This window comes from Leucopleurus acutus (assembly GCF_964270905.1).
Source record: "Leucopleurus acutus genome assembly, chromosome: 1".
NCBI classification, from domain to species: Eukaryota; Metazoa; Chordata; class Mammalia; order Artiodactyla; family Delphinidae; genus Leucopleurus; species Leucopleurus acutus.
In genome coordinates, this window is record NC_139142.1 from 83192614 (window position 1) to 83207357 (window position 14744).

At 39.7% G+C, this 14744-nt stretch overlaps 1 protein-coding gene across 1 annotated transcript in view; it reads left to right on the top strand.

Moving 5' to 3' along the window:
* The window catches only part of BUB1B (BUB1 mitotic checkpoint serine/threonine kinase B), a gene marked incomplete at both ends in the record, with an annotated part of 57240 nt that extends 44229 nt beyond the window's left edge, over positions 1-13011 (top strand). The window contains 8 exons of the mRNA XM_082848634.1: positions 1963-2096; positions 2394-2534; positions 2890-2990; positions 5286-5435; positions 7037-7179; positions 10072-10243; positions 11252-11358; positions 12780-13011. Of these exons, the coding sequence (XP_082704760.1) occupies positions 1963-2096; positions 2394-2534; positions 2890-2990; positions 5286-5435; positions 7037-7179; positions 10072-10243; positions 11252-11358; positions 12780-13011 (1180 nt within the window). The remainder of the gene's footprint in view (positions 1-1962; positions 2097-2393; positions 2535-2889; positions 2991-5285; positions 5436-7036; positions 7180-10071; positions 10244-11251; positions 11359-12779) is intronic.
* Positions 13012-14744: the final 1733 nt, after the last annotated feature.

The window sequence follows — 14744 nt, forward strand, 5'->3', positions numbered from 1 at the left end:
AACAGCAGTGAATCAACAAGGTAAAACAGAACCCAATCTAAAAGAGAAGAAAAGAAAAGAAAAAAAGCCTTGACTCTGGGGGAGGAGTTTAGGCGGGGGTGGGGTTTAGGGTGGGGCAGGACGTAGGGCATGGAGGTGACGTTTGAGCATGGGGTGGGGCCAAGGCGGGACAACGTTCAAGCATGGGGCGGGGCCTCTGCTTAGGACCTGCACAGAAGGGGGTAGGCAGCACGTGGAAAGAAGGACCTCTAGAGTGTGGCATTCGGGAGTTTGGAGGTAGGGCCCTGAGTGAGGGTGTAGGGGCAGGGCTTGGGCTCTCCGGGGCAGGAGGGAGGCTCTGAGGGCAGAGGATTAGGCCCTGGACCCCAACAGGCTTCCCAGTGCCTAAGTGGACAGGGAAGGCACTGGCCGTGTTACCTTCCGTTTCTTCATGCCCCTCCCCCATGGTCTCTGCCAGGGTCTCCCGCACCCGCCCCCCCACTGGGCCACTGGACCCCTAACCATGGGTGGGTCCTGCTGGGTGTAGGAACTCCTCCTCCCCCAGACACCCCTCAGGGGTGTTGGTCCCTGAAGTCCAACCTTTACTTTTGCTCCCCCTTCCCTCCCTCCCACTCCCTCAGGACCCGTGCGTCTGGAGAGGGCCTCAGTGGGGAGAGGATCAGGCCCAGGATCTCAGCAGGTTCCTGGGGGTCCAAGTGGGCAGTGGAAACATGGCCATGCTCCCTTTTGATCCTCTGCCCTCCTAATGGTTCCCCAGTTTCCCCCTTTCGGGGTGGGATCCCTTACCCTCCCCCAGCTGCCCCTCAGGGGTGCCAGTCCGGTCCCCCTCCACTTCTCTTCCTCCTTCACTCCCCCCACACCTCACGTCCTACCCGGTGGCTGGGGGTTCCTCCCGTCCCCTGAGATGTCTGTGGTCCCCCACCAGTGCCTGGTAGGTGCCCTAGTTGTGAGGAGACACGAATTTCTCATCCTCCTGGTAGCCATGTTGGCTCCACTGGAGACATGTTATTTAAAATATCTTTTGATAGAGAGGTGGAAATGAATAAAGAAGAGGGGGGGAATGGCATAGAGAGCCAGGGACTAAGCCTTGTGATCTCTCTATATTTAAAAGCCACCTGATTTAAACAAACTTATTCCAGTTTTAGGAATAGTTTTGTTTTTTTTTTTTAAGGAGCAAGCTGTTTTTTTATAAATTTTATTTATTTATTTTTGGCTGCCTTGGGTCTTCATTGCTGTGTGCGGGCTTTCTCTAGTTGTGGCGAGTGGGGGTACTCTTCATTGTGGTGCGTGGCTTCTTATTGCAGTGGCTTCTCTTGTTGCGGAGCATGGGCTCCAGGACGGGCTTCAGTAATTGTGGCACGTGGGCTCAGTAGTTGTGGCTTGCGGGCTCTAGAGCGCAGGCTCAGTAGTTGTGGTGCACAGACTTAGTTGCTCCACGGCATGTGGGATCTTCCCGGACCAGGGTTCAAACCCGTGTCCCCTGCATTGGCAGGCGGATTCTTAACCACTGCGCCACCAGGGAAGCCCAGGAATATTCTTTAATTTGCCATTTTGTACTTTTAAAACTGTATTTTCAAACTTTTTTCACATTTTCTAGCATGTATTCACCTTGAATAATTTCGCTTTTTCTTTCTTGACCTTTGCTTATTGAAGAGTTAAAAAGTCCAAAGAAAGGATAAAGAGGAAGGAAGTTAGTGTCTTAGTTTTTCTCAGTCAGTTTAGAATAGACGTAGAAGAAGGCATTTCCTATAGATTAGGTTAATAAAACATAAATTTAATGCTTGGCATTGATTTTCAACCAGAGTAGATAAAGTTACCTAGATTCTGATTATGAATCTTTTTTTCTTTCAGGAAAATAATGGACTTTAAAATTGAGGCTATTGAATAGCAAATAAAAGTATAATAAAGATAAGTTGATATAAATTACCCCCTTGAGGATTGACTCATCTGTGGTTCTTTCAGCCCAATTATTGAAGACAGCGGTGAAGCCACACACTCCTCTGGGTTCTCTGGATCTTCTGCCTCAGTTACAAGCACCTCCTCCATCAAATGTCTTCAAATTCCTGAGAAACTGGAGCTCACTAGTGAGACTACAGGTAGGTTCATATATACCATTTGTAAACAAATATCTATATCCATGTCCAGTGAACACTTACTTATCAGAGCAAACTGAGATATAAGTATTTCTTCTCTAGAAAAGTTGCCATAAATTGTGAAATCTCTAGAATAAGTGAGTACTAACTGAATTCGGTATCATAAAGACCTGGGATAGATGAGTCTTGTTAGGTTAGCAGTATTGATCATGCAATCATGGGGTTTTTTTCCCCCTCCTCTGTTATAATACCCATTTTAAGTTTTGGAATAATTTTTTTTGAACATTTTTTTTCCCGCAGACAGCCCTACTCAGTCACCCTGGTGTTCACAGTATCGCAGACAGCTGCTAAAATCCCTACCAGAGCTGAGTACCTCTACAGAGTTTTTTGTAGAAGATAAACCAATGCCTAATTTAGAAATAGAGAAGGAAATTGAATTAGGTAAGTATCGTTGAATGCATGTCCTTTTGTGTATGACAGTATACAAATAAGTGATTATTTGTACTTGAATTTGATGTTTAAGTACAGTCAATATTTCTAGAATGTAAGAAACAACATTATAGGAGTTGACACATTGATAAGTTCATGTCCCAGTAACAATGGAATTCTGTCTTCCCCTCTTTCAATTTTTTTATCCCCTCTTTCAGTTTTTAACAAATGATTTTGAAAAGTATTCTAGATGCTACTAACTGGCAAATATAAAGTGAGTGCCTTTAGCCCTTAAGCCAGGAAGTAAAAGCTAGGGGGCTATATATATTCACAGTGATTTTGAAATGGAATCAAACCTTCTCAACAGATAATGAGGATTATTGCATTAAACAACAATACCTGATATGTGAAGACTACAAATTATTCTGGGTGACGCCAAGAAACTCTGCAGAGTTAACCATAATAAAGGTGGGACTGATTCTCTGTCATTTCAGTTTCTTTGTAAATAATGTTGGTTGAAGCAGTAACTGTGACCCCATGGTACCATAAGATCCTTCTCATAGTCTATAAGCTTCCTTGTAGGAAAGTCAGTGATGCATAAAGAAATCACTCACCATTATATGCCAAGATGAAATATCAAAAATGAGAGGGTAGGGCTTCCCTGGTGGCGCATTTGTTGAGAGTCCGCCTGCCAATGCAGGGAATGCGGGTTCGTGCCCCGGTCCGGGAGGATCCCACATGCCGCGGAGCAGCTGGGCCTGTGAGCCATGGCCTCTGAGCCTGCGCGTCCGGAGCCTGTGCTCCGCGACGGGAGAGGCCACAGCAGTGAGAGGCCCGCGTACCGCAAAAAAAAAAAAAAATGAGAGGGTATTGTATAAATCTCTCAATGTGTCCAAACATGTCAGGTGTTACATCAACTTTATCTTTTTGAGGACATCTGAAATTTTTTGGCTCACTCCAATCTGGACAAGTTACATTCTAGGCTTGACACGTACACACACACACACACACACGTACACACACACACTATATTACCTTGAAATTTCCATTCACCATCATTCCAGGGATTCACATGACCTCTTTTTTACATTGAATGCCTAGTTACGTTGGATCCCGTTTTCTTTTTCTTTCTTGGTTTAAGTCCTCATATTTTAGTAGCTTCCTGAGAAAGGATGCATAGGATGTAAATTTTTTGAAACCTTGCATGTCAAAAAATTTCTTATTCCACATCTTTATTTGATTGGTAGGTTGGCTGGATATTAGAATTCTAGGTTCAAAACTTTTTTTCTTTAGAATTTTGAAGATAAACTCCATTAGCTTTTGGCTTCTAACCTTGCTTTTAAAATCTTTTGCCATTCTCTGTGTGATTTTTTTTTCCCCCCTCTCTCTGGATCCTTGTAGGATCTTACGTTTGTCCCCAGCATTCTGAAATTTCACAATTACATGCTTTGGTAAAAGTGTATTTTCACCCATGTGCTGGGCACTTGATGGCCATTTCAATCTGGAGACTCCTTCAGTTCTGAGAAATTATCTTCAAAGAAAAAATTATTTCTTCCCCCCAGTCTTTTCTGTTCACTTATTCTAGAATTCCTTTTATTAGGATTTGGGGTCTCCTGGACAGATTCTTTAAAACCCTTATCTTTTTTTCTCCTATTTTCTCTTTGTCTTTTTGCTTTACTTTCTGAATGTTTTGTCAACTTTATTTTCAGTCTTTTTACTGGGTTTTTCATTTCTTTTATCATGTATTTAATGTTCTTTCTTTGTAGCATTCTGTTCTTCGTTTCAAAGATGAAATATTCCTTATCTCTCTGAGTATATTAATGATAGTTTAATTTTTTTTTTCTCCCTGCATCATCTGTTTCCTTTTGTCTGTTTTGATCTCTGTCTTTCATATTAGAGGCTTTCTTCAAGTCTTTGGCTGTCTCTTCATATTTAAGTGTGGGATGCTAGAAAGCCAGTTGAAAGCTCTGTTATATGGTGGGACCTTGACAGCTGTAGGCTTCACTGTACAGTGATCTCACTTGGCCATTTTGTTGGAAAATCCTCAATCTTTGGGTCTTTTGAGCTTATCCGATTCCTTAGAGAAAACTTCTGGTTTCCTGCCAGAAGCATTACAGAGCATGTAATCCTGGCTGCTAGCCTCCTGAAAGCTGCATGGGGAAGTTAGTCTGGAGAGTAGAGGGGCAGGAAGATGCATCTTAACATTTGACATATAATAAACTTTTTCCTCTTCTCCATATGGTATTCCCACCCTCAACAATGCACAGTGTCCTGTAGTCCAGAGCCCTTCTGTTTTATATTCTCTAGGAATAAACTTCTGGTCTTCAAGAATGAGAGAGAGGCAGGGCTAGGCTGGGCTACAGGAGCAGGAGGGGAGTCTGGGGACTGATGTTCTCTTTACAGAGTTCAACCACCCCTGTTTTAGCTCCACCTTCACCCTTACTTCTATAGGTAATTAGTGCCACCAGTTTTATATTATAGGGAGATGGTCTTGTAGTATAAATATGGTTGCTTTCAGCTTTCTCCACTGCTAGAATCAGCTTTCTTGGGTCTGTTAAGTGGATTATTACCTCTTATTATTCTCTTTCCAGCTTTCAGAATTTCCTGCTGCTCCGTCCTTTATTATAGATTTCTACCTTTTAAAATATCCCGTTACTATTATTTCTGTTGGGATATAGGAAGGGCTGGAGCGAATGTTTTAATTCTGCCAACTATAACCATAGATTCTAATGACTCTTATTTTTAAAATATATTTTCTTACAGGTATCTTCCCAACCTGTCCCATGGGACTTTTATATCAACTTCAAGTTAAAGGAACGTTTAAATGAGGAGTGTGATAATTTGTGTATCTGTTATCAATACCAAGATGGCTGTATTGTTTGGCACCAATATATAAACTGCTTCACCCTTCAGGTTTGCAATAATATGAAAACATATCATTTAAAGTCCTCAAGTAGAGAGATTTGTGCTCCATTTAGCAAAGGAATTTAGTACAGAATTCCTGTTAATCTTCTAGAAATAGACCAATTAAATTATGAGTTTAAAGCATTGTTTTCTTTTTCCAAGTTATTTTGACCAAGAACCTCCTTTAACTTTTTATTATGTCAATTTTCAAACATATAAAAGTAGAATTGTGTCATGACCTGGTCATCTAACTGTGACCATCACCAGCTCATGTCCACTTTTGTTTTAAATTCCTGGTCTGGTAATTCCAACATCCCTGCCATGTCTGGTTTTGATGCTTGTTCAAATTGCATTTTTTGCTTTTTGGTATGCCTTGTAATTTTTTCTTGATAGCCAGGCATGATGTACTGGGTAAAAGGAGCTACTGTAAATAGGCCTTTAGTAATATGATGATAAGGTGTAAGGGGAGGGAAGGTGTTGTACAGTGCTATGATTCATCGTCTTTTGCAGCGAGCCTATGCCTTTGGACTGTGAACTTCACAAGTTTCTCAGTTTCCTACCCCCATACCCCCCACCACCCGGCTTAGGTAGGACAAGATGGCTGGAGTGGGCTGGAATTGTGTATTTCCCTTCCCCAGGTCAGGTAGGCTCTGAAAATGCCCCAGCAGGTTAGGCTCTGGTTAACTAGTTTCCCCTGAAGGCAGGCCTTGTTAAAAAGAACAGAGTGGTTCTTTTTCCCTCTCCCGCGGCTGGAAGCACTAGGGGAATTTTTCTGTGATATTTACTGTGAGAACCTGGTCTGGCTTCTGGAGGTAAAGTTCACAACAATGTGGGGCCCCCTTATGCTTACAGATCCTAAAGGAGTTGTTGATTTTTCAGTTGGCTCAGCTTTTTACATGTTAGGACAGTGGTAACTTCCAAGCTCCTTATGTGAGGAATGGAAACCAGAGGTCTATTTTTGCCACTCTTGTTCTATCTATATTTTCCCCCTGGATCATTTTTGGAACCCAAACACAATATATCTTTTTTGGCCACACCACACGGCTTGCGGGATCTCAGTACCCCAACCAGGGATTGAACGCAGGCCCTTGGCAGTGAAAGCCCAGAATCCTAACCACTAGGCCACCAGGGAACTCCCCACAATATATCATTTTATTCTTTGGAATGTTCTTAAGAAAGTTTTACTGCCTTTTTTTAGTTTAGTGTTTCCGAGTTTTTTATTTCTCATCTCTTTTTAAATTGAAGTATAGTTGATAGACAATGTTATATTAGTTTCAGGTGTACAACATATTGATGGTTTTGCTGCAATTTTGATGGTAATACAAATTCTCCAAAATGGTTGGAATGATGGTATTTTAAAACTACCATTTATAGAGCACCTATTATGGGCCAGGCTCACCCTTGATGCTCTTCATCCATTATTTCATTAAATTCTTATAAACAATCTAATTGGAGAGCAGCATTATTAAAAATGGGACAAAAACCCAACCTACAAAGGAGCCGACATTCTAATAGAGAACAACAAGGAAGAGTACAGGGCAGTGGTAAGCAAGGTATTGAGTATAAGTCACCCCAAATTAAGAAATAGTTTTCTGTCCTTCTATTTCCAGGATCTTCTTCAATACAGTGAATTTATTACCCATGAAATGATAGTGTTGATTATTTGTAACCTCTTGACAATGATGGAGAAACTACACAAAGCAGAAATAGTCCATGGTGACTTGAGTCCAAGGAGTCTGATTCTTAGAAACAGGTTGGTCCTTTTCATTCTCTTATAATTCTATCAGCTTTGTTGTAAAACATGGATAGTTGCCATTCTCTTTTGCCTTTTGATAACTGCCATATTAATGAACACAGTACGTTAAGAGAATATTAGCTACCTAAAAGTCAATAGTCACTGGGAATAGTTTAAAAGAATTCAACCAAAAAAAACACGTTGAGGAAAAAATCCAGAAAAAAAGAATTAACAACTCCATCGTGATGATTCCTGTCAAGAAGAGATGTAAAATGTGAATATTTGGGGAAATGTGAAGTAGATTGTCTAGTCTTTCTTTGTGTGGGACCAGTGCGGAGCTAGCAAGGATGCTAGCAACACTGAGGCACTGCTCAGTTTCAAAGACCAAAGCTTAAGTCACACCAAATTGAGGTAATTGCCAAGAGAAGTAGGTAAAACCAGAGTGCAAATGCAAACCATGCCAAGAAAAGGGGCTTAGTGTTCAAATTAAATCCAGTTTAACCATCAGGTTCAAGGGGTGAGCACAGAGCAGGAAATAAGAAATGAAGTCCAAATACTAAGAACTGAGAAAATACAGACAACATTGAGGCTTAAACAAGGCAAAGATGCTCAACAATTTTTGTTTTATGGAAAGGACTAGAGGACCAACACACCCGTCTAATAATGGGCATTGATCTCATGGTGTTTGAGTGAAGGAGTCTGGTTTAAAGGTGCTTTGTCTGCCCCAAGCCTGTGACTTGGGTAAGCAGTTAACTTTCTCTCTGAGGTCATTCGTGTACACTAAAAGCTGGAATCATTCTTTACATTTCTCCTGACTACTTATTCTGTAAGAAGAAACTGAATTAGACTCTAAATCATAGTTGGCATGGAAATTAAAAGAACCTTCAATGTATTTCTGCAGTTATAACCAAAAAAACTAGAGCATCCTACCTTCTTTCCTGAGATGGCAGAGTACTAAAGGCTTCCCCAGGCATAATACAGCAGCATTTCTCATCCAGGGCACCATACGTACTTTGGATGAGATAATTCTTTGTGCAGGTCTGGTCCAAGCATGTCAGGATGTTTTATATCTATTTCCCCGTAACTACCTGTCACCCAAACACAAGTTATAATCCCCCAGCCATTGTGATCACCAAATATCTCCCCATATGTTTCCAAATGTGAGAACCCCTGATATAGTTTTTATCTTCATTCTATTTCACAGCACTGAAATTTCAGAGGATAGTGCTAGAGTTCTCAGGACTTTTCATGGAAATTGTAAGCAAAGAGATTTTCTAAGCCTTTTTGGGATTAGGCATTTGTATGCTGTGTATTCAAATATCCTTCTCTCAGTCACTAGAGGACTCCAGGAAACCACATAGTGTTGAAGGGACATTGCCTTTTACTTTGTCACAACTTTTCAAATTTGATAGGAAATTTCATATAGATGCACAAGGAATTGAAAGAGCCTTTTTTTTTTTAACATCTCTATTGGAGTATAATTGCTTTACAATGTTGTGTTAGTTTCTGCTGTATAACAGAGTGAATCAGCTACATGTATACATATATCCCCATATCCCCTCCCTCTTGCATCTCCCTCCCACCCTCCTTATCCCACTCCTCTAGGTGGTCACAAAGCACCGAGCTGATCTCCCTGTGCTCTGCGGCTGCTTCCCACTAGCTATCTATTTTACATTTGGTAGTGTATATATGTCAATGTTACTCTCTCATTTCATCCCAGCTTACCCTTCCCCCTCCCCATATCCTCAAGTCTATTCTCTATGTCTGTGTGAAAGAGCCTTTTGAAATCATTTAATGCAGTTTCTACATTGTGTGTGTGTGTGTAAAGTGAGATCCAAAAAAGTGGAATGTCTTGCCCAGGGTAACAGTGAATGGATGATTAGAGAGCTAGGAGACCTTCCTGCTGCTTTTTATTATTCTCAGAAACATTTTTCCTACCTCTCCCAAGTTTTGAAAACATTTGGGAATTATAGTTTTATGATGGCCAAAAACAAGTTGTAGTAAGGAATCATAAATTTTAAAGTAAAATAGATCATTCTGTGCTGTGGAGGTATATGTGATAGGATTAATCAAACCCTATATTTAGGAATATAAGACCTGCCACTGATATCCATCAGGGATTTGAAAACACCAACTGAGAAAGCAGAGAAACAGAAGGAACACAAAAATAATCCATTTTTTCCTCACATAAATAGTTCCTATATCTCTTTGGAGAATAGCTTTATTACATGGAATAGATAAGCCTGAGGAAAATCAATAGTGAATTAGTGCTATAAAGTTCTTTTCTCTCTTTTTTTTTTTTGTAAGGAAACAGGATTGGAATTACATATAAGAGGAAGACAGTATGGTATTAATTTAATATAAACAGGATGGTTTACAGTATTTTGTAAAGGTATCACTTTACCAGAAAACAGCCTTATGTTGTTTTCAGTTAAACTCTGGGAAGGAGGGATCTGAATGACACTCGGAAAGCCTAATCTAATAGCAAACAAGAAAGACTGTGACATCTATCAAAGCTTAATTTCCTCCATCATAATTCTTGTCAGTGTATAAATCATTGCTGTTATATATGTCAATATGTTCAGTGCAAGACAGAGGCCTGCAGTCTACTTCCAGTATTTAGTTTATATAATATGGAAACTTGATAAATGTTCTGTGGTGGCCATGCACAATGGCTTAGATATAGCTTGGGTCACTAAACTCATCTTAACGTTCCCCAGTTGGGTGGATACTGCCACTGCTCTTACAGGTGCATTTTCATAACTAACCACTGGAGGGAGCTATTGGCATAGCTAAGGCACACCTGCAGTACCTCCTTTTTTTTCTTTCTTCTTTTTTTTTTAAAGACCAGCTATGCAGCTTCTTTCATGGCCTATTTTTATTATCTCCTTCTCTTACATCTGGGCTTAGAATCCACGATCCCTATGATTGTAATAAGAACGATCAAGCTTTGAAGATAGTGGACTTTTCCTACAGTGTTGACCTTAGGGCACAGCTAGATGCTTTTAACCTCAGCGGCTTTCGGACTGTACAGATCCTGGAAGGACAAAAGATCCTGGCTAACTGTTCTTCTCCCTACCAGGTAAGTGTAAAACAAGCTTGAGCAAATGTGGAGAGGGCTTCTTAATCTCTTTCTTACCTAGATAAGCCGTGAAAGCTAGTGTTTACTGATATTGTCTCTCCTGGAACAGATGACCTAGTTTTCAGATATCACCAAGTCAAGCAAAATGTACCATTTTTCTGTCACAATACTGAAGAATTTACACATACACGTGCGGACACATGACTAACTCAGTAACCTAAGTGTCAGGGCCATTTCTACCACTTATCTGTGTTGTCTTTTGTAAATCATTTTCTGTGATCTTCTCTGTAAAATAAAGATAATAATCAGCTCTGTTTACATCAGAATTCTTGTGAGGATTAAATGCAATAATGTATATAAAAAGACATTAGGAGAAATATGAAGTGTTTTATATGGTGGCATTATATGCAGAAATCCCTTCTGACTCAGCTCTGGATATATGGCATTTTGCTGACTGAATATGTAGCATAGCCCTGAACTAGTCATGTAGAACACATTTAGATCACAGCTAGAGTCCATGCAAATTTAGTAGGTGTACAAATTTGAATTTGGCAGTCCAGATATATTTGTCTTCTTTTTTTTTTTTTTTTTGCGGTACGTGGGCCTCTCACTGTTATGGCCTCTCCCGTTGCGGAGCACAGGCTCTGGACGCACAGGCTCAGCGGCCATGGCTCACAGGCCCAGCCGCTCCGCGGCATGTGGGATCTTCCTGGACCGGGGCACGAACCCGCGTCCCCTGCATCAGCAGGCAGACTCTCAACCACTGTGCCACCAGGGAAGCCCTATTTGTCATCTTTTGTTCTAGGATAATTCCTAGAGTTGGCTCTACTGATCACTTCTTTGGGGAGTTTCTCTCTTTACTGTAAGGATAAGGAACAGTCTACTAAAATGTATGTCATAAAATAAACTTAGCTAAGCACTATGGTACCTGTCAAATTCCTACATAAATAAATTGCCATGACAATAGCAGAGAATGATTTTAGCTGATGGTGCTTTTTGTGATTTCAGGTAGACCTGTTTGGTATAGCAGATTTAGCACATTTACTATTATTCAAGGAACACCTGCAGGTCTTCTGGGATGGGTCCCTCTGGAGACTTAGCCAAAATATTTCTGAGTAAGTATTGGTGGTTTCAGGGTCTTTGCCTGTCCAAATAATGTTCTCTTTATCTTGGGTGCTCTCTGCTTTGACAGCCTTGGTTTCTTAGTCCAAATGCCATGATTTCATTAATTTTAACCAGTTTTCATTAGAGTATCAGTGGAGCACCTTGTGCAGGACAAAGGAATTGTTCATTAAAAATGGGAATCAAGCTATTCGGACTTCAGGACATCATTCTGGACCTAGATGTATCACAGACAGATAAACCGTGACTAGAGTATGGAAGCCTCTCAATTTAGAAGGCTTAATAGAAACATTTTATGAGAATAATTTTCTAATCAATTGGTATTAGTCTTATGGCCCTTTTTAATAGCTTTTGTCAAAAGTTAATAAGCATCTCTTGAAGAAAGCTAAATTTCTAAATTACATACTAATTTTAGGCTATTATTTATTTAATGAATGGGTGAAACCAAAGCAGAGAACTGAATCTCCTTGGTGAGGAAGTAAATGCTCTCTTAATAACAGCTGCTTGGTCTCAGAACCTTAGTACTCCCTCAGGCCTGCTCATAATACTTATTAAATATCCCATGTTCTCCCTTACCTTATCATAGCTATTAACTTCTCAGAATAAGCTTACCAATCTATCACTTAAAGAAAAGAAAAATCAGTGTTGAAAATTTAACACCCCTTCACCTCCATTTTCCCCTGCCAACAATTGAATTGTATTTTTTTCTTTATTTAATTCAGAATTTGGCCAATCTTATTTGTCTCTAACATGTACTTTCAAAATAGGTTTGAAATATAATGTAAGGCATATAGGATAGATTCAGGTTATCTCCAGTTGGTTATGGTCCTAGGTGGGTCTTACACAAACAGAAGCAAGTGGGGTCACGTGGGGTTTCCTAACAGCCTTGCCTTTTACAATAATAGAAGCTTCTCTGATCTTTTAAAAAAAAAGGTGCAAACATCATAGACTTAAGCAGTAGTTACTTCACTTGAGCTTAGGATTCTGAGAAGGTTGTAAAGATAATAAACCCCTGGGTGGGGGGAAAGAGGAAGCTGTAGTCTTTCTAATGACCTAGACTTTAGAAAAGTTAGAAGAGAGGAGACAAAATTCGTCTTTCTTCTATTTGTAGAAGAGAAATGCTGCATCTTAGTACGTGGAGGAAATTTATAGATTCAGATGAAAGATTTTCTTTCCCTTTATGTGCATTATATTATGGCTCTTCCCACTATGGTAGTCTTTTTTCTTTTTTCTTTTTTTTTTTTGTAGTTTGACCTTGGGTTTTCAAAGGACACTACTTGAATGATCTCTAACCCTAGAGTTAGGTATTACCTTAAATCATGTTGGTGCATAAATGTACCACTGAGTTAAACACAGAAAGAATTCTAACTCCTATATGCCTAATCTTGATGAAAATGGTTTTATATATTTTTAGGCTAAAAGGTGGTGAACTGTGGAATAAATTCTTTGTGCGGATTCTGAATGCCAGTGATGAGTCCACAGTGTCTGTTCTGAGGGAACTTGCAGCAGAAATGAATGGGGTGTTTGACGCCACATTCCAAAGTCACCTGAACAAAGCTTTATGGAAGGTAGGGAAGTTAATCAGTCCTGGGGCTTTCCTCTTCCAGCAAGATAGGCAGTCAAGTCTCTCGCAGATTCCTGCCTAAAACCAATGGTGGTACTGTGGAACACTGGACCTGTATATGCTATGACTTAATTTAGGTACACTACTAACACTTTTCTGCTTTTTGGTAGAAGTATATTTCTAGGTAACTGGCATTTTCTACTCAACAAGGTACCGCCTCTTGGCCTTGTCTAACTTTAACAAAGAACTGTTTTATTCTAAATGGATTCCATATTAATGGGTACCTTGTTGTCATTTAATGCATTTGTCTCAACTTTTCCCTGTGCTTTTCCCGTTTGTAATTTGTGACCTGTGCCCTTATGATCACTATGTATTTTGTAAATAATAAAATAGTATTTGTTAAATTTGTGCTTCTAACATCTCATCTACTTTTTGCTAACTAAGGTAATAAATGGCCTGATTTTGCAGACAGGCGCTACTTTACCATGGAAATGTATATATTCTAGACTTGGAACTGTTATGATAGGGTCGTAACGAGACAGAATAGCCAACCATTCCTTTAGGTGTTCCTGACCTTGCACTAAATGGTCTAGATTGAAAAGCAGATAAAATGGTTTACACAAGGCCAAATTTTCTTAAATTTCAAGGGGCAAAATTGTTTGTTTTTATTATATTTTAATGTTTTCATTTTTTATCCACCAAGCCCCTTGGTCTACTTATATAATCTAGCAGTGCTGCTGCTGCTCGGTCTCTTGATTAGGGCTGTGTGAGTTAGAAAAGAAAAGGTTTTGAATGGGCTTTAGCAACCTTTCAGAAATGGAATAATTACCATTCTGTTACATGCAAAATGACTTGGTGGGGGCACGGTTAATGAAGGAATAGAAGGAGATTTTGTTGTTTGGAAGATTTGAAGAGGCAGAATTTTAGAATAAAAAGATGACTTTGAAGCATGGAATCATTTGGGAGAGAATAGGTCTAAATGAAGTATTAGACTGCTAAACAGAAGCATGAATTACACCAGGTCTTGGGTATAGGGAAGGAAATTGGTAGAAAAGGGCAATGAAAATTAACTATTTCATATCTAAATATCAAAATTATCAAATGTGCCTCTATGCTGGTGCCTGATTTTTTTTTTTTTTCCACTCTAGTTGTCACTGTTACTGCTCTAAGATTGCTGGAAAGCAGAAGATTCTAAGTATATCTCAGCTAAAAATATTTAAGCATATATAGTTGAAGCACTGAAACATGACTTGGCTCTGAAGGATAATCAACTTAGAAATTTTTTGCTCTTAACCAAAATATGATTTTTCAAACATTTTCATGTTTGCTTCTTATACAACTAAGGATATGAAATTATATATCTGTATCTTTTATGTAATCGAACCCATCTACCCCTCTGCTTTGCTCTCCTCATTTCTCAATCTACCTCTTTGACACATAAAGTCATTTGAGGCTGGATGGTAAATTTAGATTCTTTCTCAACATAGGCTTAGCTACCATCTAGTGAATTTTTCAGCAACCTTGACAGCAAGACTGACAAACCAGTGCTTTATGGATAAAGCTTTGATTCTGAAAGTCCAGTCTGAGGAGAGGGAGGAAAATCTGAGGAAGCTAATTTATTAGAGAACTTGCAACTATTTTGCTACCTCTTCCTCCTTTCCCCATCCCCTCCAATCCTGACCTTTCTTCGTAGAGGGGAGAAAATAATACCTGACGAGTTAGGACCTATGATGTCTTTGTTTTCTCTTTGCCTGAGCATAAAACCACAAAGCGGGCACATTTCCGTTTTCCTTATATTTTATGTTGTTTGTCTTG